General features: G+C 42.4%; 1 protein-coding gene and 1 long non-coding RNA gene across 10 annotated transcripts; one reads left to right on the top strand and one right to left on the bottom strand.

The window, feature by feature from the left end:
* The first annotated feature begins 82 nt into the window (after positions 1–82).
* On the top strand, positions 83–20,216 carry LOC111170050 (zinc finger protein 552-like). 9 transcript variants are annotated; one of them, XR_016390804.1, is made up of 5 exons: positions 83–4,153; positions 5,668–5,794; positions 7,179–7,249; positions 8,884–8,969; positions 19,328–20,216. XR_016390804.1 is itself a non-coding variant. In XM_089901996.1 (5 exons), exons 1-4 carry the CDS (start codon positions 4,121–4,123, stop codon positions 8,933–8,935), a joined length of 306 nt encoding a protein of 101 aa, XP_089758122.1. In that variant the 5' UTR covers positions 83–4,120; the 3' UTR covers positions 8,936–8,969; positions 19,328–20,216. The 9 variants fall into 9 exon arrangements, 6 of the variants coding, with proteins under 6 accessions (XP_089758122.1, XP_089758121.1, XP_089758120.1 ...); XR_016390803.1 differs by having other exon boundaries at positions 19,139–20,216; XR_016390802.1 differs by having other exon boundaries at positions 9,748–20,216.
* LOC149744533 (uncharacterized) lies at positions 6,472–22,092 on the bottom strand. Its single transcript, XR_016390820.1, has 2 exons — positions 21,985–22,092; positions 6,472–10,343 (listed from the first exon to the last, which is right to left on the bottom strand). It is a non-coding gene; the product is annotated as an uncharacterized LOC149744533 (long non-coding RNA).
* Positions 22,093–26,616: the final 4,524 nt, after the last annotated feature.

The raw sequence follows: 26,616 nt of genomic DNA, 5'->3' as shown, positions 1-26,616 counted from the left end.
GGTCTTGGTTGCTGCGCTCATGCTTTCTATAGTTGCAGCGAGCGGGGGCTACTCTTCCTTGCAGTGAGCAGGCTTCTCATTGTGGTGGCTTCTCGTTGTGGAGCATGGGCTCTAGGCGCACAGGCTTCAGTTGTGACATGCGGGTTCATTAGTTGTGGCTCACAGGCTCTAGAGCACAGCAGGCTCAGTAGTTGTGGCACACGGGCTTAGTTGCTCCGCGGCATGTGGGATCATCCCAGACCAGGGCTCGAACCCTTGTCCCCTGCATTGGCAGGTGGATTCTTAACCACTGTGCCACCAGGTAAGTCCTCCAAGATACACAGTTAAGTGAGAAAAGCAAAGTGCATATCTTTATATGAAATATGACTTTATTTTTACTAAGAAAAGCAGCTTGTATAGGACTATATTTTAACATATAGATAACACACAGATAGCAATCCATGTGCAGAAGCAATCCTAAACTGATCCTATACTGCAAGCTTTGTTTTTCCTCCAAGAGGTTTAATTATCTGACACTTATGACATTCTATTTTATAATTGTATATGGTGTAAGACATCTTCATAAACACTACAAAACATTTTATACTTTTCTTTTTTTAGGAATCAAATATGTACTGATCCAGTTTTTTTTCCAACTTCAGCCAAAAAATCCTACATATTTAGACAGAACACCTGTAAATTGCAAGAAATGCAGGTATATGTCTCTGTAGAATACACAGCAGAATGATACATATTTCTTGAGCATGTATCATTATCACTTGGAAGCTTGTTAAAACACAAATTCTTTGGCCTGGCCCACAGAGTGCCTCATTCAGGTCTGGGTTCAGAATTGAGCATGTGCATTTTTTTTCTCTTTTTTTTGTGGTACGCGGGTCTCTCACTGTTGTGGCCTCTCCCGTTGCGGAGCATAGGCTCCGGACGCGCAGGCCCAGCGGCCACGGCTCACGGGTCCAGCCGCTCCGCGATATTTGGCATCCTCCCGGACCAGGGCACGAACCCGTGTCCCCTGCATCGGCAGGCGGACTCTCAACCACTGCGCCACCAGGGAAGCCCCATGTGCATTTTTAATGAGTCCCCTGGTGACACTGATGGTGAAGGTCCTGGGATCAAACTCTGAAAATCAGGGTTCTAGGAAAGGTGAGCATGCCTGGTTTCAGGCCCCAGTTCAACATAGTGGAAATTTTCAAGCTCTGAGAGGCAGAGCCAAGACTTTCTACCCACATGCCCTGAGTGTCTCTGCAGTGAGCAAAGGAGAGGAATGGCCAGCTGGGCTGGTATCCTGCACTCTGCACTGCTGAGGAGACCTGTGAAGCCTCCACCCACTGAACAACCTGGTCACCTGCTTCTTCTCCCCAAAATTTATTGCAGAAGTACCCAGCGGGCTCATCTCTTACGTCCTTCAAGTGTTTTCTCAAAGGCCCTCTTATTAAAAAGATTTCCCTTTCTGTGCTGTGTAATATTATACTCCATACTGTACTTCTCAGGATACTCACCTTGCCTTCTTCTCCCAATTTGTCTGCCACATTATAACATATTATACAATTAGTCTTTTCTGTTTCTGGTCTTTCTTCCTTGAGTACAATGTAATTCCTATGAATTCAGGGTTTTTTGTCTCTGTTATGACTCAATGTCTCCCATGTACCTACAGTAAATACCTAAAACCAACTGTTTGTTCATTGATCATTAGTGAGACCAGGGACTAAATATGACATCTCAGCTTCCCTGTATATTTTTACAACTCTGGTTATTCTGAATGTCTCCTTTAACTCTCTCCTTCCATGCTGGTATTGCTCAAAAATTTCAAGAATAAAAGAGTCAGGACTTCCCTGGTGGCGCAGTGGTTAAGAATCTACCTGCCAGTGCAGGGGACACAGGTTTGATCCCTGGTCCGGGAAGACCCCATATGCCGTGGAGCAACTAAGCCCGTGCACCACAACTACTGAGCCTGCATGCTGCAACTACTGAAGCCCATGCTCCTAGAGCCCGTGTTCCGAAACAAAGAGAAGCCACTGCAATGAGAAGCTCACACACTGCAACGAAGATTAGCCCCCGCTCACCGCAACTAGAGAAAGCCCACGCACAACAACGAAGACCTAACACAGACAAAAAATTAATTAATTAATTTTTAAAAAAGAGTAATGGTAGTATTTAAAAAAAGAATGAAGAAGAGTCACATTTTGGAGATAAAACCTTCACAGTGACCATTCTAGTCATGTAGTCATAGGCTCAGCTTAATTCTATGTCTTCTCAGACATCACATCTAAAACTCTGAGGCCTGACCTTTTTCCATCATCCACTGATGTTTCATCAAAACTATTTCTGCTACTACTTTGAATCACTACATAGACATTATGAATAGCTATTTGTAATTTGCATTTTACAACTATTTTTCTGAGATAACATCAGTTCTTCATGCAAACAGTCCCTGCATCAAAAAAGAAATGATAATCATTTCCCAGCAATGAAATTGTAAATTTAAGATACTCCCAGTATCTCCAGGGCAAGAGTACCCTTTGTATACATCCTCCAACTGTGAACACTGCAGCCATTGTACAGTAAAAGTAGCATGTTTCTCATTGTCCTCTTTTTGAGATTGATGGTAGATTCCTAAAAGGAACTGAATATATGTCAGCGTATCAAGTAAGAGATATTAAATGGTTAAAAGTGTTGTTCAATGTATTAGACAGAATAATTGACTCTAAAGGCAGGAGAGATGTTTTCTTTGGAAACCACAGACTGATCTGTTAAAGAAAAATTACTCAGACGCTTGTAAAAAAGTTGGGATTTGTAGCCAAGGAGGAAGGGGGTTGGTGTCAGTGGATAAAAAATTACTAAGAGAGCAGGGAAATTCTTCCTAAACTGACCTAAACAATTCTTCCAGAAGGTGTAGGTCAGTGTGATCAGTTATTACCTGTGTGATGGTGAGGGATGAGGAAATTTCGTCAGATATCAGTGGCTATCAGACATTTAGGATGGGAAATTCTTGCCAAACCCACTTAGCAGAATTCTTGCTCTTGAGGACAAGGCCCAAAGACTGGGTCTAATAAAATAAAAAATAAAATAAAATAAATAAAGAGAAAAAGCTTAGAGGGGCTTGACTAAAATTTAGTCAAGGAGAGGCTCTGTTAGATCTATTTTTGTACTCCTGATTGAGGGTGGCCCAATATCCTTCCTCTGTCTTCCTTGACAGAACACGATCTGGAGTATTTTCTCTCTTGCCCCTGACCAAATGTACATAGACTGGAAAACTAACTTTATGCTTTGGAGTGCATGAATTTGAATTGAAATAAGATAGTGTTTATTAGCTTCCGCTAACAAACACATTTTGTGTCTGATTCTATAAAAATATGTTCGTTTGGTTTTGTAGCCTTTGGGGGCATCTGAAATTGTTTGTTTGAATCTCTCTTCCCCACCCTCCCCCACCCCACCCCCACCCCCGTGCCGTGCCCCGCGGCTTGCGGGATTTTAGTTTCCCCACCAGGGATTGAACCCGTGCCGTCAGCAGTGAAAGCCAGAGTCCTAATCACTGGACCTCCAGGGAATTCCCTGAAATAGTATTTTTAGCTTCTGGGAGCATGCCAATCTTCACCGAGTACGAAACTCTATGTCTCCAAACACTTGGGTGATCAGCTGCAGAGAGCATTTGGCAAACATAGGATCACGATACCTTTAAAGGTGGGGTGAAACTCACCTGGATATATCTTCCCAACTCCCCTCCTGGCAAAGCTAGTCCTTTCCAGCAGAAAGTCCAGTCTCCTCAGTGTGTGGATCTGTTGGGACTACATTACCCAGAATGCTCAGTATCGAGCGGCAGGAACGCTACCCAATGAACGCTTAGAGACAGGAGGCCGCATGATGTCAGGGCGGAACTTCTGGCTTCCTTTTCACAGCGGCCATGTTAGCTACTCTTGGTTTTGTTTGACCAGTGTGAGAGATTTGGGAATTGTGGGTCCATCTCGAGGTGACGGAATTGAGAAGGTCCGAAAGGAGGGGCTGTCTCCGCGGCATAGAGGCGGGTCTGAAGTTCGGCGACGCCCCCCGGGGGCCCCGCGCCAGGCCCAGGAGAGGGTCCGCCGTCCCCGCGTCCCGCCTCTCCCGGCCCCGCTCCGCCCAGAGTCCGATGGCGGCGGCGGCGCTGAGGAACCTGCCTCAGGTAAACGCTCGTCCTCCGGCCCTCACCGCGCCAGACTAAAGCCCCGAATGCGGGGCGCTTGCTCACGTGCCTGCAGCCCAGGCCGCGGTGTCCGGGATGGTGGTGGGGCGTGGGCAAGGGTGACAGGCGGAGGGACACCTGTTAAAAGGAGAACCGATCACTGAGGAACAGAGGTTGAATAGCTACCCTGAGTCCCAGTCTTCAGGGTCAGGCAGGGGTATAGGGAGGTCTGAGCCCATCAAACACCGCCATAGACTCATTCCTCAAGACTTGGCTTTTTCCACGTTTCCCACGGCTGCAGAGGCGCATTTTGGAAACAACACAGCCAAGTGGAGGGTGCCCCATTCCCTCACTGTCCCTGACCTCCACCCACATGTTCTCTGGATTGTGGTTTCTTGCGACTCGTAAGTGCCGTGCCCCCACTTTGGGGTCTGGAAGCCCTGGAGAAACCCTAAGGCCAGGGTTATGTGAAGGTGTTTCCGTTTCTGGCAACCATTGTAAACAGGTGTGAAAAGTTATCCTAGAAACTGGTAGCACATGCTTGAGGTAAAACCTAACTGGGAATTTCCAGGAAAGGAAAAGTCCCTTTTCTTTCAGGTGGGAATAAAGATCAGGGGACAGTAATTAGGACTGGAATGACTGCTGAGAATTTGGTGATTGATGGGAGGTTTCAATCAGAGGAGGGAGGTAGTATTACCAACGTCTTAACTGGCTACATCTGGCTGTTGCATGAAGTATAAACTGTGGGTTAGAGGAAGGAGTAAGGAAGATGGGTATGGAGGCTACTGCCATAATCCAGGTGAGGGTCAGTGGACCAGAGTCATGGTTTAGGAGGTATGATTGGATTCTGGATGTGTGTTTTTAAAAGTGACAACTATATTTTCTGATGTGAACCATGAGGGAGTAAAACAGGACTCAGGGATATTCCTAGGGTTGTTTTTTTGTTTGTTTGTTTTGTTTTTTTAGCAGGTGTGGGAATAGAAGCTCTATCAACAGAGATGAGGAAGTTGGTAGTAGGAGTAATATTCCCCAGAGATATCAGGAGCTTCTGAGATGTCTCCTAGAGCATTAATTGGAGGCATTAAGTGAGCAGCTAAATACACAGGTCTAGAAGTCTGGGGTGTGGGACAGTGAGGTGGTGACCACCATAGTCATGGGCTGTGGGATCCAGTCTCAAGGATTATGCGTACTTGAAGAGGGAGTATGCTTGATGACCCCAGGGCCCTGGTATTGAGACTTTTGTGACCTTGGCCACACCAGTGGAATAGCCTGGCATGAGTGTGTGGATCCCTCTATGCCAGGTCCACAGCTTAGATACCTACTTGCCAACGCACCTCTTGTTGATGGCTGGTTCCAGTGATCAATGGGACCGTTTGAAGACAGTGACACCAATGGTGCCAGGGCCTGGTTTCTCCTCTGAGTTGGAGAGCTTGGGAGGAGAGTGGGCATGGGGCATGGATTGTTGTCCCTGAGAAAGGGGCTGTTTGTGGTTTCATCTGTCTCCATCTTGCCAGGGCAGTGTGACCTTTGAGGATGTGGCCGTGTACTTCTCCTGGGAGGAATGGGATCTCCTTGATGATGCTCAGAGATGCCTGTACCACAACGTGATGCTGGAGAACTTGGCACTTACAACTTCCTTGGGTAAGGCTGTCAAACCTGCCTCTGTGCCTTGAACTAGTCTCTGCCCTTCCTTTTTTCCCCAGGAGCAGTCTGTCCTCACATCAGGACCATGGGCACTGCTTCCTTCCTTAGTTCCCTGGGTTGGTGCTGTGGTTCGTTGGGCTGAGGTTTGTGCACTTCCCTCTCCTTCCTTTAGCATGCCCAACATTATCTTCCCTGTTGACTTAACAGTTCTTTTTTTATTATTATTCTTTTTTAAAAATTCTTTATTTTCCATTATGGTTATGATAGGATATCGAATCCCTTGCTTCTTGTATCATCAAGGTGCCATGTATTTGATCAGTGAGGGAGCGGGATTGGGTTGGAGAGCCCACAGAGGTTCACAGTATGTATATGAATCAAGCAAGATGACTCAGAGGGAGCCTGGTCCTGCATAGTAGCACATAGAGGGCATGATGACAATGCCGTATTCAAATCATGCCAGAAACTTACTGTGTTTGACCAGAATTTTGATGCCAGTGGCCACACTTCATTTCTGTCTTCCTTCCCCTTTCTTGACACTTGGCCAATTCGTCATCTCTATTGTCACTGCTACTCTTAATTTCCAACCTGAGGTTAACCTCACATCTCTGGACTCCTCTCTCACCCGTTTTTCTCACTACTCCAACTGCAGTGCTTTCTGCATTGGCCCCTATGTATTCTTTTTTTTTTTAACTTTAAAAAATTTATTTATTTATTTATTTATTTTTGGCTGTGTCAAGTCTTCATTGTGGCGCACGGGCTTCTCTCTAGTTGCGGCGGCACATGGGTTTCTCTCTAGTTGTGACGTGTGGGTTTCCTCTCTCTCATTGAGGCGCGCAAGCTCAGTAGTTGTGGCGTGTGAGCTTTGTTGCTCCGTGGCATGTGGTATCTTAGTTCCCCGACCAGGAATAGAACCTGGGTCCCCTGCATTGAAAGGCAATTCTTTACCACTGGACCACCAGGGAAGTCCCCCTATGTATTGTTTCATGAGGTGTGCACACATTCTTAAACAGTCCTTAAAGACTAGCTGCCCTACTATAGTTGTATTTTCTTGGGTCTTGGCACAACCCTTTTATACAGTGTTCATGTGTCCCCAGCAGACAGGTTCCTTTTCAAAGTTCTTTGTAGAAGAAGGAATTGCATACCCTGTCTCTTCTTTTTGTGTCCACCACAAGGTTGTGTCCTTCACCTCATGAGACCTCTCCCATTCTGTGATCTTTATAGCTCAGTAGTGCTAAGCAGCCCCATCCTCAACTGCAACCAACTCCTTGCTCCTGCAAACAATCCCATGGACAGGTTCCTAGGTTTGTTATACACACTTTTGTAGTAGCTGTCCCCTCCGACCAAAGTCAATGTGCACTTCACCAGCATTACTTGCTTTCAGGTTGTTGTCATGGAGCAGAGGATGAAGAGGCACCTTCTGAACAGAGCATTTCTGTAAATAGAATGTCACAGGTCAGTACTCCCAAGGCAGGTGTGTCCACCCAAAAGGCCCATTTTTGTGAGATATGCGGCCCGGACTTGGGAGACATTTTGCACTTGACTGAGCAACAGAGGCAGAAACTGTACGATATTGGGGCATGGGAGCAGCAGTTGTATTTCAGTGCAAAACTTCAGCACCAAAAGCAGAACATTGGCGAGAAATGCTTCAGAAGCAACATGGACAGAGCCTCATTTATGAAAGACTGCAAATGTTTTGTGTCAGGGAAGTCCCTTTCCCATGGGGAGTCCACATACACGAGGGAGAAGTCAAACAGGGGAACTGAGTGTGGAGCTGCCTTTCACAGGGGGAAAACTCATTATAACTCTGGAGAATGTACTGAAGACTTTAGTTGCAAACACATGCTTTTTAAGCACCAAAGAGTTCCCACTAGAGAAAAATGCTACATGTGCAGCGAATGTGGGAAATCTTTTAGCAAAAGCTACAGCCTCAATGACCATTGGAGAGTTCATACTGGGGAAAAGCCTTATGAGTGTGGGGAATGTGGGAAAACCTTTAGGCAAAGCTCTAGCCTCATTCAACACCGGAGAGTTCACACTGGAGCGAGGCCTCATGAGTGTGACGAATGTGGAAAATTATTTAGCAACAAATCCAACCTCATTAAACATCGGAGAATTCATACTGGGGAAAGGCCATATGAGTGTAGTGAATGTGGGAAATCCTTTAGTGAAAGCTCTGCACTCCTTCAACACCGGAGTGTTCACACTGGAGAAAGGCCTTATGAGTGCAGTGAGTGTGGGAAATTCTTTACCTACCACTCCAGTCTTATAAAACACCAGAGAGTTCACTCTGGATCAAGGCCCTATGAGTGCAGTGAATGCGGAAAATCCTTTACTCAAAACTCTAGCCTCATTGAACACCGTAGAGTTCATAGTGGAGAAAGGCCTTATAAGTGCAGCGAATGTGGGAAATCTTTTAGCCAAAGCTCTGCACTTCTGCAACATCGGAGAGTTCACACTGGAGAAAGGCCTTATGAGTGCAGCGAATGTGGGAAATTCTTTACTTACAGCTCCAGTCTCTTGAAACACCAGAGAGTTCACACTGGATCAAGGCCTTATGAGTGTAGTGAATGTGGGAAATCCTTTACTCAAAACTCCAGCCTCATTAAACACAGGAGAATTCACACTGGAGAAAAGCCTTATGAGTGCAGCGAATGTGGGAAATCTTTTAGCCATAGCTCCAGCCTCATTAAACACCGAAGAGTTCACACTGGTTAAAGGCCTGATGAGTGCAGTGAATGTGGGAAATCTTTTACCCATAGGCCCAACTTCAGTGACCACTAGAGTGTTCATATTGGAGAAAGGCTTTATGTGCATTTGAATGTGGGAAATTCATCTCCAGACTCCTAAAACACCATAGTGTCACATTGGAGCAAAGCCTTATGAGTATGGCAGATGGGGAAAATCCTTTGGCCAAAGTCTAGCCTCAGTACACTCCAGAGAATTCACAGTGGAGAAAGGCCTTATAACTTATAAATTCAGTGAGTGTGAGAAAGCCTTCCGCTGAAGAACATACCTCATGGGATACCACAGATTTCAAATGGGAGAACTACCTTCATTGTGCAGGTATATATGATTTCTTTGTTCAGTGCAACAACACAGGAGGAGATCCCTTATGAAGATGCCATTTGCCTGTATTGAACCAGATACATCCAAACATCTACTTAAATTCCAGGTATGTGGGAGCTGCATTGCACTTTTTAACCTGTCCAGGGCCCTTGCCAGATTTATGTCACCGCCAGTTCTGTAGTAGAAGTCATTTCACCTCTAACCACCTGGCAGATGCCCATAGTGTGCAACATTCACCCAAGCTAGTGTGTTCAGGGAAGGAAACCCCAGTGCTCTCCCACTTGCGGGATGATTCATGAGTAGCTTGAACACTTAGTCTTTCCCAGGTTTTTTTCCTCCCTTATGAGTTAAATCATGGGCCTTACCCAGTTTTGGCCTAGAGGACTCCGTTGGTGATTTGAAAAGATGGACTACATTTTTCAGTAATATTATTGATCTCATGAGACTCTAGTGATGGGATTTTCCAGCCTCCAAGTCACTAGCCTGGGGAACAGTCTGCCTCCCATTGCTCTTGTTTGTATAATAATAAAGGTCTTATTGTTTAAGACACCATTAATCTTAGGGGTTCTGTTCACTGTATGGGGTGGTTTGTTGTAAACTGGGTTTGTTGGCTTGAGATGAACTGCTCTGGTCAGGATCCCAAACTGTGTGCCTCAGCAGGGACAGTATGATGACAGAATATGCCTCTCCAGTTTTGGCCTAGGTTGCATTGCTGCTCAAAACCTTCAAGGAAAGACTGCAGGGCTTTGTGGTGTTAATTTTTAGATGACATACCATGATGTTTTGTAGGTTCAGAGTTCAAACTGAGGAGGGGGCTGTTTCTGGTTGCTGTGACAACCTTTAGTGCTTTTGAGAGCAACATAAACTTATTCTCTTGTTCACAGGCGACATTTCATCGTGCTCAGCACTGTTGAGGGAAATCTGTTCCCCAGGTCCAGCAGCAGAGCTATGTGCCCTGATGTCCTGAATTCTGTAGGGTAACATCAATGATTTTAAGATTAAAGGGCCAGGGAAGTGATAATTGTTACAGAAACACTGGATTAATAGAGAGTGGAGGAGACTACAACATAATGGTTAGAATGTGCCTCTTTTAAAAGGTCACTCACGATGTTTAGTCACTATGGTTGTGAAGGATGAGCAGGTACAGGAATTCTCAGGACGTCCAGAACTGTATATCCTGTGTAGCTGAAGGCCTTGTCAGAGAAAATAATCAAAACTTTTTGTGGGGCTTCCTTGGTGGCGCAGTGGTTGGGAGTCCGTCTGCTGATGCAGGGGACGCAGGTTCGTGTCCCGGTCCAGGAGGATCCCACATGCTGCGGAGTGGCTGGGCCCGTGAGCCATGGCCGCTGGGCCTGTGCGTCCAGAGCCTGTGCTCCGCAACAGGAGAGGCCACAGCTGTGAGAGGCCCGCGTACCAAAAAAAAAAAAAAACGTTTTGTGGATTCCTGTGGCTTCTCTGGGCTGTTCATCTAAGGCCATTGCTGTGCAAACAGGAAAACAAGGATAGAGAGAAGAAAGATTCTTAGTCTAGTGATATGGTATTTTTGACCCATCCAGTATCCCTGTTGAATGAAGTGGAAATAGTCTTTGTTTCCACTTCAAAAATTTCTCACTTATTTTTGCTGCCCCTGAGGCAAGTGCTGAACCTGCCCATTGAGTCAGTATGGTTGGCAAAACTGATTTTCTAGAGTAGGAAATCCAGAATTTTAAGTTGAATCATATTTTTAAAGTTTTAATAAGGTATAAATTATATGCAGTAAATATCTATATTTAAACTATAAAATTTGATAAATTTTGATATCTATATAAATCCGTGAAACCATCAATCATTATAATAAACGTTTCTGTCACCTCCATACTTACCTTTAATAATCCTTTAATAACCTCTTTGTCCTCCAAGCAGCCATTGATTTGCTTTTCGTTATAACAAATTAGTTTGCATTTTCTAGAATTTTATATGATTGAAGTCATAAAGTCTTTTCTTTTTTTTCCTTGGGTCCCCTCACGTGGCATATTTATTTTGCAGTTCATGGTGCTTACATGAGTAGTTCATCCTTTTTATGTTATTGAAAAGTGTGTTGGATTGTTATTGCACTATTTATTTATTTATTCATCTGTTTATGGATGTTCTAATTGTTTCCAGTTTTGGCTATTGCAAATAAAAGTGGTACACAAATTGGATACAGTTCTTCGTATTGACATATTTCCTTTCTCTTGTGTTAACACATCAAAATGCAATACCTGAATCATAGTGTAGGTAATATATAACTTTTAAAATTTATTTTATTTATTTTCTTTGGCTTCATTTGGCTTTCGTTGCTGCGCAGGCTTTCTCTAGTTGCAGCGAGTAGGGGCTACTCTTCCTTGCGGTGAGGGGACTTCTCATTGCGGTGGCTTCCCTTTGTTGCAGAGCACAGGCTCTAGGGCACGTGGGCTTCAGTAGCTGCGGCACATGGGCTCAGTAGTTGTGGCTCACTGGCTTTAGAGCGCAGGCCCAGTAGTTGTGGCACATGGGCTTAGTTGCTCTGTGGCATGTGGGATCTTCCCGGACCAGAGCTCAAACCTGTGTCCCCTGCATTGGCAGGTGGATTCTTAACCACTGTACCACCAGGGAAGGCCCTATAAAACTTTTTAAGAAACACCAAATTGTCCTCTAAAATGATTGTTTCCTTTTGTATGCCTATTAGCAGTGTATGAGAGTTCCAGTTCTCCCATATTCTTGCTAAAGTGGATATGGTTAGCTTTTAAAATTTTGACTTTTTTAGTAAATATATAGCATTATGTCACTGTGGTTTTAGTTGCATTTCCCTGCTATTTCATGATGTTGAGCATAGCTTGTGTACAGGAAATATGGAAGAAGAGTGAGCATGTTAAACATTTTGAAAGACTCAATAAACCAAATTTAGATTGTGGCAAATTCTAATGAACAAATGGCTTAGCAGCTTCATCAAGTGAATAATATGAACTAAAAAATGGTAAGTGGTACATAGAGGTTAAAAAACATGCAAGACACACCTAATTATTGCCTAAGATAAATTTTGTATCCAGATTGCAATCAATCTGCATCAAATAATACAGTTGACAAAATTCAGCACTTACAACAGTTTATCATAATTTTAAGTATTTTGATTTTTTGCAACAAAGTTATTGGAGTTATATAAGGGCCTTTACATTTTAGAAACACATCCTGAAGGGGTTATATGTGAATTGACATGATGTCTGCGATTATAAATAAACCACTAAGTGCATTGTGATATAGAGAATAAGAACAACCATGAAATAATAAATAATGACAGAATCATTACTTCTTACTAGTCTTTTCCATTCTGGAATATATTTGAAAATAGCCATTACAAAGGGTAGAGTATGTGCAGGTAGGGTAATTTCATATGGTGAGAAGGATAAATTTAAAAGGCCAGGAGGAAACTTTTAGTTTTGATACTCTAAGTGGATATTTTAAATATGAGCAGTTTAAGTCAATCATGTCTGAACTAAACTGTTTAAAAAACAAATCTTCAAAACTTGTCACTCCCTAATCTTTTTGTTTTCATTTTCATAGATATTTTTGTATGTGTGTCTGTGTGGCCATATTCCATTTTATTTGATCTGATATAGAAAATCCTACATAGGTTTTTGTTTTGTTTTGTTTTGTTTTTTTGTGGTACGCGGGCCTCTAACTGTTGTGGCCTCTCCCGTTGCGGAGCACAGGCTCCAGACGCACAGGCTCAGTGGCCATGGCTCACGGGCCCAGCCGCTCCACGGCATGTGGGATCTTTCTGGACTGGGGCACGACCCCGTGTCCCCTGCATCAGCAGGCAGACTCAACCACTGCGCCACCAGGGAAGACCCTACATAGGTTTTGAGGGTGTTTGTAACTTTAAAATAGAAACAATTAGCATTATCCATAGAAATTTAGAACAGGAAAAAACCTTAGATGTCATGAGACCAATTTTTCTTCTTTCGCAGATAAGTAAATTAGGGCCCAGGAAGGGGAAGTGAGTGACTTGCACAGCTAGTTAGTAGCAGGATTGGAAGTAAACCCAGGTTTAGTAACCCTTTGGTCCAATGTTTTGTTTTGTTTCATATTTACATTTTTAACTTTTTTACTTAAAGACTTTATTTTTTAAGAGCAGTTTTAGGTTCATAACAAAATTAAGAGGAAGGTGCCCTGCCCCTACACATTCATCACCTCCTTCATTATCACCATCCCCTACCAGAGTGGTACTTTTGTTATAATCTTATAATCGATGAACCTACATTGATACATTTTTATCACCCAGAGTCTATATAGTTCATATTAGGATTTACTGCTGGTGGTGTATGTTCTGAGTTTGAACAAATTTATAATGGTATGTTGCATCACTATAGTGTCACACAGAGTAGATTCACTGCCCTAAAATTCCTCTATTCTCTGTATTGATCCCTGCTTTGTCCCCACATTACCTGGGAACCACTGATCTTTTTTACTATCTCCATAGTTTTGCCTTTTCCAGAATGCCATGTAGTTGGAATCATACGGTATATAGCTTTTTCAGATTGGCTGTTTTCACTTAGTAACAAGCACTTAAGGTTCCTCCATGTCTTCTTATGTCCTGATAGTACATTTCTTTTTTAAAACTGAATGATATTCCATTGTCTGGATATGCCACCATTTATACATTCACCTACTGAAGGAGACATCTTAGTTGTTTCCAAGTTTTGGCAATATGAATAAAGCTACTATAAATAATTATGTACAGGTTTTTGTGTGAACATAAGTTTTCGACTCCTTTGGGTACATACCAAGGAGCAAAATTGCTGATAAGAGTATGTTTGTTTTCTATGTCTCTTCCAAAGTGTCTGCACTATTCTCACCAGCAATGAATGAGAGTTTCTGTCGTTACACATCCTCACCAGCATTTGGTGTTTTCAGTGTTCTAGATTTTGGATTCTAATAGATGTGTAGTGGTAGTTCATTGTTGAGGATTTTTGCATCAATGTTCATGAGCAATATTGGTCTGAAATTTTCTTGTAATGTCTTTTGTTTTGGTATTAGGGTAATGCTAGTCTCTGAAAATGAGTTAGGAATTATTCCCTCTGCTTCTAGCCCCTGAAACAGGTAGTAGAGAATTGGTATAATTTCTTTCTTAAATGTTCACTAGAATACACCAGTGAACCCATTTCAGTATGGTGTACTCTGTTAGGGGAGATTGTTAATTACTGATTCAATTTCTTCTGTTGCTTTATCTTTATCTTTTTCTGTTATTCCTGTTACTCATAATTTATAGCTTTTGTAGTTGTCTAACAGTTCTTGAGTATTCTGTTTTGTTTTTCAATCCTCACCCCTCCCCGTTTTGGGGGTTTCTATTGAGATATCCTCAGGTCAGATTCTTTTCTTAGCTGCGTCCAGTCTACGAATTAAGCTCATCAAAAGCATTCCTCATTTTTGTTACAGAATTTTTGCTCACTAGCATTTCTCTTTGGTTCTGTTTTAGAATTTCCATCTCAGTTTACATTGCTTGTCTGTTCTTGCATGCTGTCTACTTTATCCAATAGAGCACTAAGCATATTAATCATAATTGTTTTGAATTCCTGGTCTCTTAAGTCCACATCTCTGACTTGTCTGAGTTTGTTTCTGATACTTGCTCTGTCTCTTCAAACTTTCTTTTTCTTTTTTCTCTTCAAACTTTTAAAAACATTTTTATTATGCCTTACAGTTTTTTCTTGATAGCTAAGTATCATGTGCTCAGTAAAAGGAACTGCTGTAAATAGGTCTTTTAAGTGATTTTAAGGTGTGGGGAGAGGGGAAGTGTTCTATAGTCCTATGATTAGGACTCAATATTTCTTTTTCTTTTTGCATTATAACTTCCTCTTTAACCTATTAGGTCTCTAGAAATGTTTTCTTAAAAATTTCCAAACTTTGGACGTTTTGTTTGTGGTTTTAAGTTTTCTGTAAAAAAATATTTTAACTTGACACATAATGTAGGTCCCAGTGTTTTAGTGAGGTTCTCCTACTGGACTGTGAACTTCACATGTGCCTATTCAGTCTCTCCTCTATCTTAGGTGGAAACAGGATGGCTAGAGTGGGCTCGAGTTGGGTATTTTCCTTCCCCCCAGTCATTTAGGCTCTGATAAAACCTAAGGCTCTGTTTTAAAATTTTCTCCTGGAGCAGACTTTGCATAAAGAACAGAATGCTTTGGCATATTTGAAAATGGTTCCTTTTCCTTTCTCCCTGCTGGGAGTATGACAGGATTTTTCTCGGATATTCACTGCGAGAAACAGGTAGAACTCTAGGAGATAAAACTCAACAGAAGTGTGGGTTTTCTTCCCCATGACTGGGCTCCCCTGGAGTTCTTCTCTCTCAGATTTGTCCCTACTGAGAGGAATTTGTCAATTACAGTTCCGGTTTCCCTGTCCTGGCATTGGTTACCACAGTGATTTCAGCTTGTGGGTTTCTGCTTCAGTAACTTGTGATTCTCTGTGTTACCCTTTCAATCTCTCCAATTTGGGGACAGTGGTTTGCCCTGTGACCACACTTCATTTAGGAATCTAAGAAGAGTTTATTTTTTCAGTCTGTTTAGGCTTTTGCTTGTTAGGATAGAGTGGCAAATGCCAGCTTTTTATATCCTTGACCGGAAACCAGAGGTACCTTCCTACCCTTTTTATTTCATCCTTCTGAACGGATTAAATTTCTGATACACTGGCACTGCTATGACCTGAATGTTTGTGTTCCCTTCAAATTCATATGTTGAAATCCTAAGCCACATAGGTGATGGTATTTGGAGGCTGGGCTTTTTGGAGCTGCTTAAATCATGAGAGTGGATCCCTCATGAATGGATTAGTGGCTCATAATAGAGGCCCCAGAGGATCCCTAACCCCTTACACCTTGTGAGGACAGAGCAAAAAATCAGCAACATTGAAGAGGACCCTCACCTGACCATGCTAAGCACCTTGATCTCTGACTTCCAGTCTCAGTACTGTGAGAAATAATTATCTATTGTTTATAAAACATCCAGGCAGTGATATTTTGTTATAACAGCCAGAACAAACTAAGACACATTCTATCTTTTGTTACAGCTATTTTCAAATATATACAGAAATGGGAAAAACTATCATGACACCAAATGAAGGCTTCCTCAATCTTCCACCATTATTTATCATTTAATGGCCATTCTTGTTTTGTCCATCTTCACATACACTAGTGGATTGTTTAATTTATGATCTCAGACATTACATCATTGAATGCATAACTTCTTGAGAATGCATGTTTTTAATGTGAGGGCTATTTCATAACCCCAATAGTTACCACACAAAAAATATTTTAAAATATGATAAATATGTTTTCACTGCTCAATTATCTCAAGAGTTTTGTGTTTCCTAAGTCAGATTAATCACAGTTAGGATCCAAAATGTATTATGGCTTTCAGAAACTGTCTCATAAGTCTCTTCACCTATAAGTTCCATCTACCTTTTTTATTCTTATTATTTATTTGTTGAAGTTGCTGAGTTATTTGTCATTTTCTAGGTGTAGTTTGTTGAACCTCTGATACTGTTTAATGATCACCCTTTCCTCGTATTTCCTGTACACAAGATATTGATGAGATGAGTGATTGAGATTTCATCCCAGCAGATAGATTGTGATGGTGAATGTTGGGGAAATAAAAACAAAATCTCCCAACCCACAGATCCTGTCCAAAAAGGTGGTAGAGACAGAAAACACTTTCATTGTTTGCAGTGTGTGTTTTCTAACCTCACCAAGCAATCAATTCTGACATTATCTCCCTGGAGGTAGCATGAGATCCCACAGGTGAAGGACTCAGCCCCACAAGTCTTCCTCCACTTCAGATATCTTTCAAAAGTCCAGGTTGTTACCTCTGCTTCTGAGAGACTGGCTATAAATCAGAGGTTCCCATGACCCCCTCCTGGAGTTTGATTATTTTGCTAGAGCAGCTCACAGAACTCAGGGAAACATGTACTTAAATTTAATAGGCAGATGAAGAATTATATAGGGCGAGTTCTGGAAGGATCTGGAGCACAAGAGTGTCTGTCCTCATGGAACTGAAGTCTGTCACCCTCCCAGTACGTTTAGAGACTTGGAAGCTCCTTAAATCTTGTTCAAGAGTTTGTATAGAGCTTTAAACTCCAGCTCTCTCCTCACACCCCCTTCCTGGAGGTCAGTGGGTGGGGCTATTTAGGACCCCCAACCTAAATCACCTCTTGAAGCATAAATTCAGTTGTGCTCAAAAGGGACCTCTTGGGACTTCCCTGGTGGTCCAGTAGTTAAGAATCCGCCTTCTGGGCTTCTCTGGTGGTGCAGTGGTTACGAATCCGCCTGCCAATGCAGGGGACACAGGTTCGAGCACTGGTCCAGGAAGATCCCACATGCTGCGGAGCAACTAAGCCTGTGCACCGCAACTACTGAGCCTGGGCTCTAGAGCCCGCGAGCCACAACTACTGAGCCTGTGTGCCTAGAGCCCTTGCTCTGCAGCAAAAGAAGCCACTGTAATGAGAAGCCCGTGCGCAGCAATGAAGAGTAGCCCCCACTCGCCGCAACTAGAGAAAGCCTGCATGCAGCAACAAAGACCCAACGCAGCCAAAAATAAGTAAATTAAAAAAGAATCTGCCTTCCAATGCAGGGCACACGGGTTCAATTCCTGGTCAGGGAACTAAGATTCCCACATGCCGTGGGGCAACTAAGCCCACATGCCACAACTACTTGAGCATGCAAGCCACACCTAGAGAGCCCACGTGCTGCAACTACAACAACAGAAGGGACCTGTTATGAGTGACAAAAGATATTCCTGTCACTCAGGAAATTCCAAGGGTTTTAGAAGCTCTGCCAGGATCTGGGGACAAAGGCCAATTAAATTTCTCATTATACCACATTATTGGGTTAGAATTAAAGCAGGATGTGATGTGCAGCCAAAGCCATCTGCTAAGAAATTGCAAAGACAGAAAAATAACCAAAAAAGCCTCCCTTATATAGACAAGCACATAGAACCCATTATTTACATGTTTTCAAGATAAATATAACTAGTCTTCAAGTAACAGGACTTGACAGCATTGTGAAAGATGAAATAAAATGGAGTCGTTTATGTCAAGGGGTTTTTAAACGGAGCTGAGAGGCCATTAAAGAAGTGGGTCTTACGCACGTCCTCACCAGGTGAAACGTGACCTGGAATGGGCCAAACCACAAGTGTTTCAAGAACTCTGCAAAAGTACCTTGCTCCAGTAACATTTTTGCTTAGTGACACCTTTAGCAACCAAACATGCTTAGCCAAGACTAGCTTTCTGCCACCAGCAGCAATCAAAATACTTTGAATTATGTAGACATTCCGCTTTTTGTCTTTAAAAACCCGACTTTCACTCCCTAGTAGGACACTATTTGGGTTGCTACCCGAATCTGTGTATCCTGAGTTGTAATTCTTTGACCCAAATAAACGCTTCTGCTTGATTTTGCCTCAACATTTTCTGGTTGACAGCATCATTTGTCACAGATAGTTTATCCTAACTATACCTGGTAATTGGGGTGACCATCTGTGTTAGCAAATTGGCTTTATCTAGAGGAAAGACAAACTACTTTGGGAAGTTTTTTCAAATTGGAACAAAGAACCCACCGAGGTTAGGCTCCTACCCTCCCTCGGGTACCGGGAGATAGGTGAGCTAGCTCCCTTGCTGTTTGCATTTCAAGAAGCTGGGTCTAAAGATGTTTCCATTTTAAAGAAATGGCTCCTAGGTTCTTAAGAAAGACTATTCTGGGTCATGAATCTGAAAAACAAAACAGCCCAACTGACAAAAGTCCTATCTAGTATTCAAATGGATGCATTTTAAAGAGATAAGGAAGTGCTTAGAAGTTCTCTAAGCTAAATGCTCTGACAAAAGACAAGGGAGAATCTCCCCATTTTCAACAGGAAGAATTAAGCCTCATATTTAATTTGTATTTCACACACGGGGAAACACAGTGTAATTGACATTACAGTGTAATAGATGTGGATTGAAACACAGTGTAATAGACATAGATCTGCCTAACAAAATACCCTTCGCTAAAAATTCAGGGAGGCAGTCAGAGTCCAAATGGCATTTGGAATCCTCTTCATATGAAGTATAGAGAGAGGGCCATTGGTTAATCAGATTTTTATCTCTTTTTTGTCTTGAAAATTTAAAGTATTACAGTGCCCACTTAGGGAACTATGGCTTTATAAGCTTAAAACTTCCTCACTAGGGAATCCGCCTAAACCCTGTCCCCCTTTGTCCTGTTTGTAGCCCTCTCTTCCATTCTTTTGCTTCCCTCTACAGTATTCTTAGTTGGCTGAAATACCTCAGTGTCCCTTGAGTTTGCAACTTCCTTGTGAAGGAGACACATTCCTGGATAATGGATGTTCAGCCTGGTTGTGTTCAAATTTCTGACATTGTCAGACTTCTCAGATTCCAGATGGGAAAAGAAAAGTCTGTTAAATCATTCATTTTTCTCCTGTGCATACACAGTTCCATGGATTAGTCACTCCATCTTTTGATTGAACCAAGAGTTGCAAAACATGGTTTGAAAAAGTCTGCTAGACCTGAATGAAATAGATTTGGAGGTTAACAAAACTCATTTAAAAAGGAAACAATGGGACTTCCCTCGTGGCACAGTGGTTAAGAATCTGCCTGCCAATGCAGGAGACGGGTTCGAGCCCTGGTCTGGGAAGATACCTCATGCCACGGAGCAACTAAGCCCATGTGCCACAACTACTGAGCCTGCGCTCTAGAGCCCACGAACCACAACTACTGAGCCCACCACAACTACTGAAGTCTGTGCGCCTAGAGCCCGTGCTCTGCAACAAGAGAAGCCACCACAATGAGAAGCCCGCACACCACAAGGAAGAGTAACCCCTGCTCGCTGCAACTAGAGGAGCCCTGTGCACAACGAAGACCCAACGCAGCCAAAAAAATGATAAATAAATTTTAAAAACTTGTGAAAAGTACTTATTGATAATATCTGGAAAAAAAATTGTCCTAACATAGGATGAAAGAAAGATAACCATTAATCTTCTAATGCTTTACAGAGGTTTGGCTCTTTCTTTTTATTTATCTATTTATCCTTTATTGAAGTACAGTTAGTTTACAGTGTTGTGTGGTTCTGCTCTTTATATTGCTACATAAAATCTCGGTGAAAGGTGTTTTTGAAGGAAAAATTGTTGAACTGTGACTTTGAATAATGGCCTTGACTTTTAGGTTACTAGATAAGAAGGAGAGCCTCAGATATTTGCTTTGAAGAGGCTTTAGACATTTGATTTGTGTATGTAGATGTTTACAAATTATATATTTTTAAAATTTGTATAATGTCCTTATCAATTTGGCTTTTTGAACAAATTAAATTGATTGAATAATTTTATTTGTGAAATGGAATTACATCTTCTTGCTGATTTTATCACCATGTAAAAAAAAGTCATCACAGTATTGTAGTTTAATAAGACCTAGGATTTAATTTCTAATGATTTCGAATTTATAAATTGCGTACATTGGATTTATGGGTCAGCTAAGTTATTATTTCCACAAATTATTTCTTTTTGCTTGTTTGTTTTTCGGTCGTGCCGCACAGCATGCGGGACCTTAGTTCCCCAACCAGGGATCGAACCCGTGCCCCCTGCACTGGAAGTGCAGAGTCCTAACCACTGTACCACCAGGGAAGTCCCTCTACAAATTATTCTGTCTCCTTAGTTCAGAGTCTGGACATGAAGTATCCTTTATTGTGTCTCAGCCCCTTCTGTCTTTCCTGAGTGTTCACACAGCTTCCCAGCACCAACCCTTCACAGGCACTTCTCTCTCTCACTGGAATATTCTTCCCAAAACTCAACATATAGTAAATTACTGCAGAATATTTTTTTCATACACAGAAATACATTCTCAAGGTATCTTTTCTTGAGCCTTCAGACTAGGTCAAGTCCAGTAGTTGTATTTTGTCATAATCACCTAAACTTGATCTCCCAGCATTTACAGTAATTTAAGTTGTGTAATAATTTGTATAGATGTATGCTTAAAGACTGTGTCCTGGCTGAACTATCTTTTTTTTTTTTAAACCAAAGCTAAGATACCACCAAGTGTAAAACAGACCATTATTTTATAGCCATTTCAGAAAGAAAAGTGCTGTGATAAGGTGCTTTAATGATAGTTTTATATGATACAGAAGTCAGTCATGGAGTCCTTTGTTACTTTCAAATTGCTTACATTCTGAAGGATTTAGCAACTTCTGTGATTTGCCACACTCAGTTGAAGCACTAGGACTAGGATGAAGCCTATGAACTCAATATCACAACTGCTCAGCCACAAGTATAAGATGCTATTCAGTATATGATACCTCCCAATTTTAGAGCTGTTAGAAGGAAAAAAAATGTGTGTCCTAAGATCATTGAAATATATCGCAATCCCTGTGAGGGCTGGAGCTACTGGTCTAATTTAGGTAATTGAATTACCTAATAGTACTTGGCCCATAGTAGAGGCTTAGCCTTACCTAATGGATGAATGGACATATGAATATTTTGTAAAGAACAGAAACCATCTGGTCTTGTGACAAATCTAGAGAAAATTACCTTTTGCCCCAGCAGAGGAAATAGAGCCTGGAGACAGAGTTGTTGTTATTGATGAGCACAAAGGGAAAACATTGGGGAAACATGTCTCCACAAATGTAACAGTATTTATCAGACATACCCTTGGATTATCAAATAGCACCATGCAAAGAACCAAGATGAAAGAAAGCAAGTAGAAAATGACAAAGGTGCACATCAGGATCAGGATGGTTTGGGTGGCTCTGGTCTCGGGAGAATCTGGGGCAGTGCTGGGTGCTGTGAATATATCATACTTGCCTCTTGTGCCTGTAGAAGATGCTCACTGTGGAGCCGTTAGACCAGGCTGTAAGGCCCAGACACACATCAGTGAACATATGTTATATTTTTATATCGTGACGAGAGAACAGTTATCCCTGAGAAGGGGGTGAACCAAAATATGTCACCCCAATTTGGCACATTGATTTTTTCTTTTTTAATATATTTCTGGCCATGCAGCGCGGCATGTGGAATCTTAATTCCCTGACCAGAGATCGAACCCGCACCCCCTGCAGTGGAAGCGAGGAGTCTTAACAACTGGACCGCCAGGGAAGTCCTTACATTGATTATTTTGAGTTCAAGGCACTTAAGAAACAGCAGGCGCAAGGACACTCTGACTCTTTTTCTTCCTTAAAGCAGGACATAGAACTCCCACGTGGATGTTATCTTCCCTAGAGAAGAAGGAAAGAAGACATTCTTATCAACCCAGACATGGCACCAGAGGAATCTGCAAACAATACCTTACTCCATTAGTTTCCCTCCATATATTTCCCTTCCGACAGTTTGCCCCCTGTGGAAGCCTAAAATTGCTTTCCTCTCTCTTGTCATTTCTCTATGACTTTATTGTTCTTTGTTGAAGTTGCTATAAAAACTGGAGTTCTGAGCCTCCATTTTGAGTTACTTCTAGTTTAGGTTTCTCCCACAGGGTGTGCACTGCACTCATTCATAAATTGCTTGTTTTTCTCTTATTTTTTATGAATTTATTTATTTAGTTAGTTAGTTAGTTATTGCTGTGTTGGGTCTTCGTTGCTGTGCGAGGGCTTTCTCTAGTTGCGGTGAGCGGGGACTACTCTTAATTGCGGTGTGCAGGCTTCTCATGGTTGTGGCTTCTCTTGTTGCGTAGCACAAGCTCTGGGCACGCAATTTTCAGTAGTTGTGGCACGTGGGCTCAGTAGTTGTGGCTTGCGGGCTCTACAGCTCAGCTTCAGTAGGTGTGGCGCACGGGCTTAGTTGCTCCACGGCATGTGGGAATCTTCCCGGGCCAGGGCTCGAACCCGTGTCCCCTGCATTGCCAGGCGGATTCTTAATCACTGCGCCACCAGGGAAGCCCCTGTTTTTCTCTTCTTGATCCGTCTTTTTGTTACAGCCAAAAACTCAGAAGGTTCTAGAGGGAACACCATTTTCCTCTCTTACACATACTAAATATGGACATAAACTCCAAAATTCTTCTCCCACCCACCCCAATCTTAACCTCATTTGGGTCACACACAGTCTGCAGACATGGACACCAACAAAAGATTTGGCAACAGGCTCAGTTACTCTGCAAGTTTCCAAGCACTGCTTGACCCAAGAAATTACACATAATTTGTAGTGTAAGTACTTTGAAAGGTGGACAGTGTATGCTTTTAAATGCTAAAATTAACCCCTACCTTTCCTTTTTGAATTATAGCATGTACAACTACTGTCTTTTAAAATTTTTATTCACCTCAAGAGGAAGAAAATATTTCTATTTGCTGACCCCTGGTTTTCCACACTGCCAATGACTCTGATAGACCCAGGAACTCCCTTAGTCTGAGTCAGGGAGAGGGTGTTCTGTTTTGAATTGTGGTTAAAAATATGTATCACATAAAATTTATCATTTTGTTATTTATAAGTGGCATTAAGTACATTCGCATCCTCCTTGTGTAAACTCATATTAGTTTAGTCTTTAAAACAACCCTGGGTGGGGGGGGGAATTCCCTGGCGGTCCAGTGGTTATGACTTGGTGCTTTCACTGCAGAGGGCCTAGGTTCAATCCCTGGTTGGGGAACTAAGATCCCACAAGCTGCGCGGCCCAAAAACAAAACAGAAAGTAAAATTAAAAAACCCTGGGATCACAACTTAGAGTCACAATTTGCCCAAAGAGAGCACCCGTCTTGATTCAGGGGTGCCATTTGTGGGGTTCAATCATGTTTATCCATCTTCCTTCTTTCTAGTTGTGACGAGGTGGTGTGTGACAGCCAAAAGTGGCTAGATGATAACACTGCAAATTCAAAGTCCTACACACCAAATCTGCCGTACACATCCAGAAATCTTAGGTTCATGTGCTGGAGACCCCGGCATCTATAACTAATCTTCTCCATGTTTTTCTAAGCTTCACTTTCCCTTTTTACGCCTGGTATCTTCCCTGATCGTTCACGGAGAAATTAGATCTCAAACAGCAAGAGTCATCTTCCCACCACATAAGAAAGGAATATGCATGGGCCTGCACCCATCTTATACTTCAGCCTCCCCAGCCCCATCGTTTCAGAAAAATGTCCCTCTTTCTGTCAAAAGTCAAACATGAGGTAAAAGACATAAATGTAGGAGGAACTAGTCTTGTTTTGAGCTACAGACACTTAAATATATATATATATATATACATATATATATATATATACATATATACACACACACCCGCCGCCGCCAAAAACAGCAGAAACCTGCACGTGGACATTAACGGTGGCATTTTTCATAGCTACCAGGACTGGGAGGCAACCGAGATGTCACTCAGGAGTTGAACGGACACAGATGGATACATTCATGCAAAGGAATTATTTGGTGCTAAAAAGAAGTGAGCGAGCTATGGAACTGTGAGGCGACAGAAGGGGAACCTTAAATGCATATTACTCACTGAAAGAAGGCAATTTGAAGAGGTTACATACCTTATGGCTCCAACTATGTATGACATTACAGAAAAGGCAAAAGTTTGGAGAGGGTAGAGAGATCAGTGTGTTGCGAGGCGTTGTAGGGGGTTGGCGGTTGGGGGTGGGGGTGAATAGGGAGAGCACAAGATTTTTAAGATGGAAGTTATTCTCTATGATACTATAATGGTGAGATAGATTGGTCAAAACCCACAAAATGTACATCAAGAGTGAACCCTAATGCATGTAGAGTCAACACACTGATGTGGAATGTTGATAGGATAGTAGAGAAGGGGAAGGCTCTGAGGTCACTCTCTCTCTCTGTCTTATTTGTGGGGTTGGTGGGAATCAGCGATGGCAGAGGAGGGGGCATATTGTAATAAACTGTACTCCAGTTTTGCTCTGAACCCAAACTGCTCTTTAAAAAAACAAACAATAAAGAGTTGAACTTTTGTGAACACTTGCCTGTTTAACATATAACCTTTCAATATCTTCACCTGACATCTGCTCTTTATTTCACTGTATACACAGTTTCCCACCAGATGGCTCCAAATACCGCTCTCTTTTGCCATGGACACCAGTGACTTCTTTGGTGAACATCTAATGCTCACTTTCCATTTACCACCTTACTGGACATTCTAACAGCTGTAGGGAAGGGAAAATTCTCCTCTTCCCTCTTTTTAGGGTCTCTGACTGGGCCTAAGGTTGAAACTGACAAAAGACAGATTAATAGAAGAGCACACACATTTTATTAAATGTTTACATGTACATGGGAGATTTCATGAGAGATCGAAGACCCAAAGATGTGACAAGAACAGGAAGCTTTTATATCTTTTAGACTATCAATTTGTGAAGAATTGACAAGACAAAGGGGTCTGGGCTGTGGGAAGTTTACAGTGAAGAAGTGAACTAGGAAGATAGGCATGAGATTAGTCAGGTTTTGTTGGTACAAACTGCTCAGTCCCCAATTCTCCCACTCACATTTCCTGTCTCTGGTGATTAAGAATGTCTTCCTCCTGGTACAGGGAGGGTACCTTTCACATGAGAGTTTGATCTCCTGCTCTCAGGAAGAAAAAGTAGTGTCAGAGCATCCTTCCTGCATCTGCTGTGTCATAAGTGCCTGGAATTCAAAATAATTGATGTGCTAAACAGTGGGTGATATTTTGGGGTGACATGTCCTGGTTTCCTTCAAAGCAGTTCAGGTAAGTGGCTCACTTATCTTGGTTTCTTGGAATGCTGTTATCTCTGGCTCCTGACAACCAGAGGTTTCTCATTTCACTACTACCTTCCTTGATGCTCCTCCACAGCACTGTTTACCAGCATAGGCTCCTCTGCATGGGTGTTAACTTGAAGCACGTCTGTTGCTCCACGTTGGGCCCTACAGTCTATTACCGATATGATTAAAAAAATAAATAACCTCTGAGTGGTCTAGTCCATTTCTCAGGCATTAAGAACTATGCTTATAAACCCCATATTTCAACTCTTTCCAGAATTAGATGTACAACCACCTAGTTGGTTTTCTGACTTGGATACCTCACAGAAATGACATATTAAAAGTGGTCCAACCTTAAAATCTTGTTCTGCTTCTTCTTTACCCTGGCCACGCCCCAGACTTCCCCCTGTCTGAATGGATTTTACCACTGTTCACGTAGTGAGTCTTTTCCAAACTCCAGAAGCGTTTCCTCATCTTGTATGTCCCCATGTCATACAACCCATTGTCCAGTCCTGTCCAATCTTCCTTCGCTATGTATATCCAAACACTTCTATTTCCACGACTACTCCTGCCACCAACCATTTCTGTAACCAGTCACTCCTTGAAGGAATCCATGTTGTTTCCAGTTTGGGGCTCTGATGAACAGAGGGGCTGAGACCATTCAAGTCTAGGATTTTTCGTGAACATAAGTGTTGTCCGGCGGGGGAATAGGTGGCGTCCTCCAGACCACCCTCCGATTTGATGCTTTGCTCCCTAGAAGGACTCACAGGACCCCATAAAGCTGACTTCCTGGAGCTCAAACTGATACCGCGTGGCCCAAGGCCCCTGCCATAAATCACACTGTTAGTCTCAACTATCCAAGTCCCTAACTAAATAAGGACATTCATCAGGCATTCCAAGGGCTTCCCAGGAGCCAGGCAAGGCCCGACGTTTCTTTGGAATGTGCTGGTTCTGAACATTCTAGACCTGCTGAGTCAATCTTTTACTCGACAATCTATTTTTATTTGACTGGGGGTTGAGTTTCTGGATTGTACAGTACTTGCAAAGCTTTTTGTTTTTTGTTATTTGTGTGTTTGGAAGCCACCACAGTGTTTTCCA

The sequence above is a fragment of the Delphinapterus leucas genome, chromosome 20 (assembly GCF_059928025.1).
Source record: "Delphinapterus leucas isolate spDelLeu-1000000601 "Yukka" chromosome 20, BTC_Dleu_Yukka2, whole genome shotgun sequence".
NCBI classification, from domain to species: domain Eukaryota; kingdom Metazoa; phylum Chordata; class Mammalia; order Artiodactyla; family Monodontidae; genus Delphinapterus; species Delphinapterus leucas.
The sequence above is the reverse complement of the archived record's forward strand: the minus strand, read 5'-3'. Positions and strand labels throughout refer to the sequence as shown.

Coding starts and splice junctions, on each gene's coding strand:
- LOC111170050 (XM_022564859.3), top strand. CDS start 4,121: ATGGCGGCGGCGGCGCTGAGGAACCTGCCTCAG. Junction 4,154..5,667: donor CGCTGAGGAACCTGCCTCAG/GTAAACGCTCGT, acceptor CCATCTTGCCAG/GGCAGTGTGACCTTTGAGGA. Junction 5,795..7,178: donor GGCACTTACAACTTCCTTGG/GTAAGGCTGTCA, acceptor ACTTGCTTTCAG/GTTGTTGTCATGGAGCAGAG.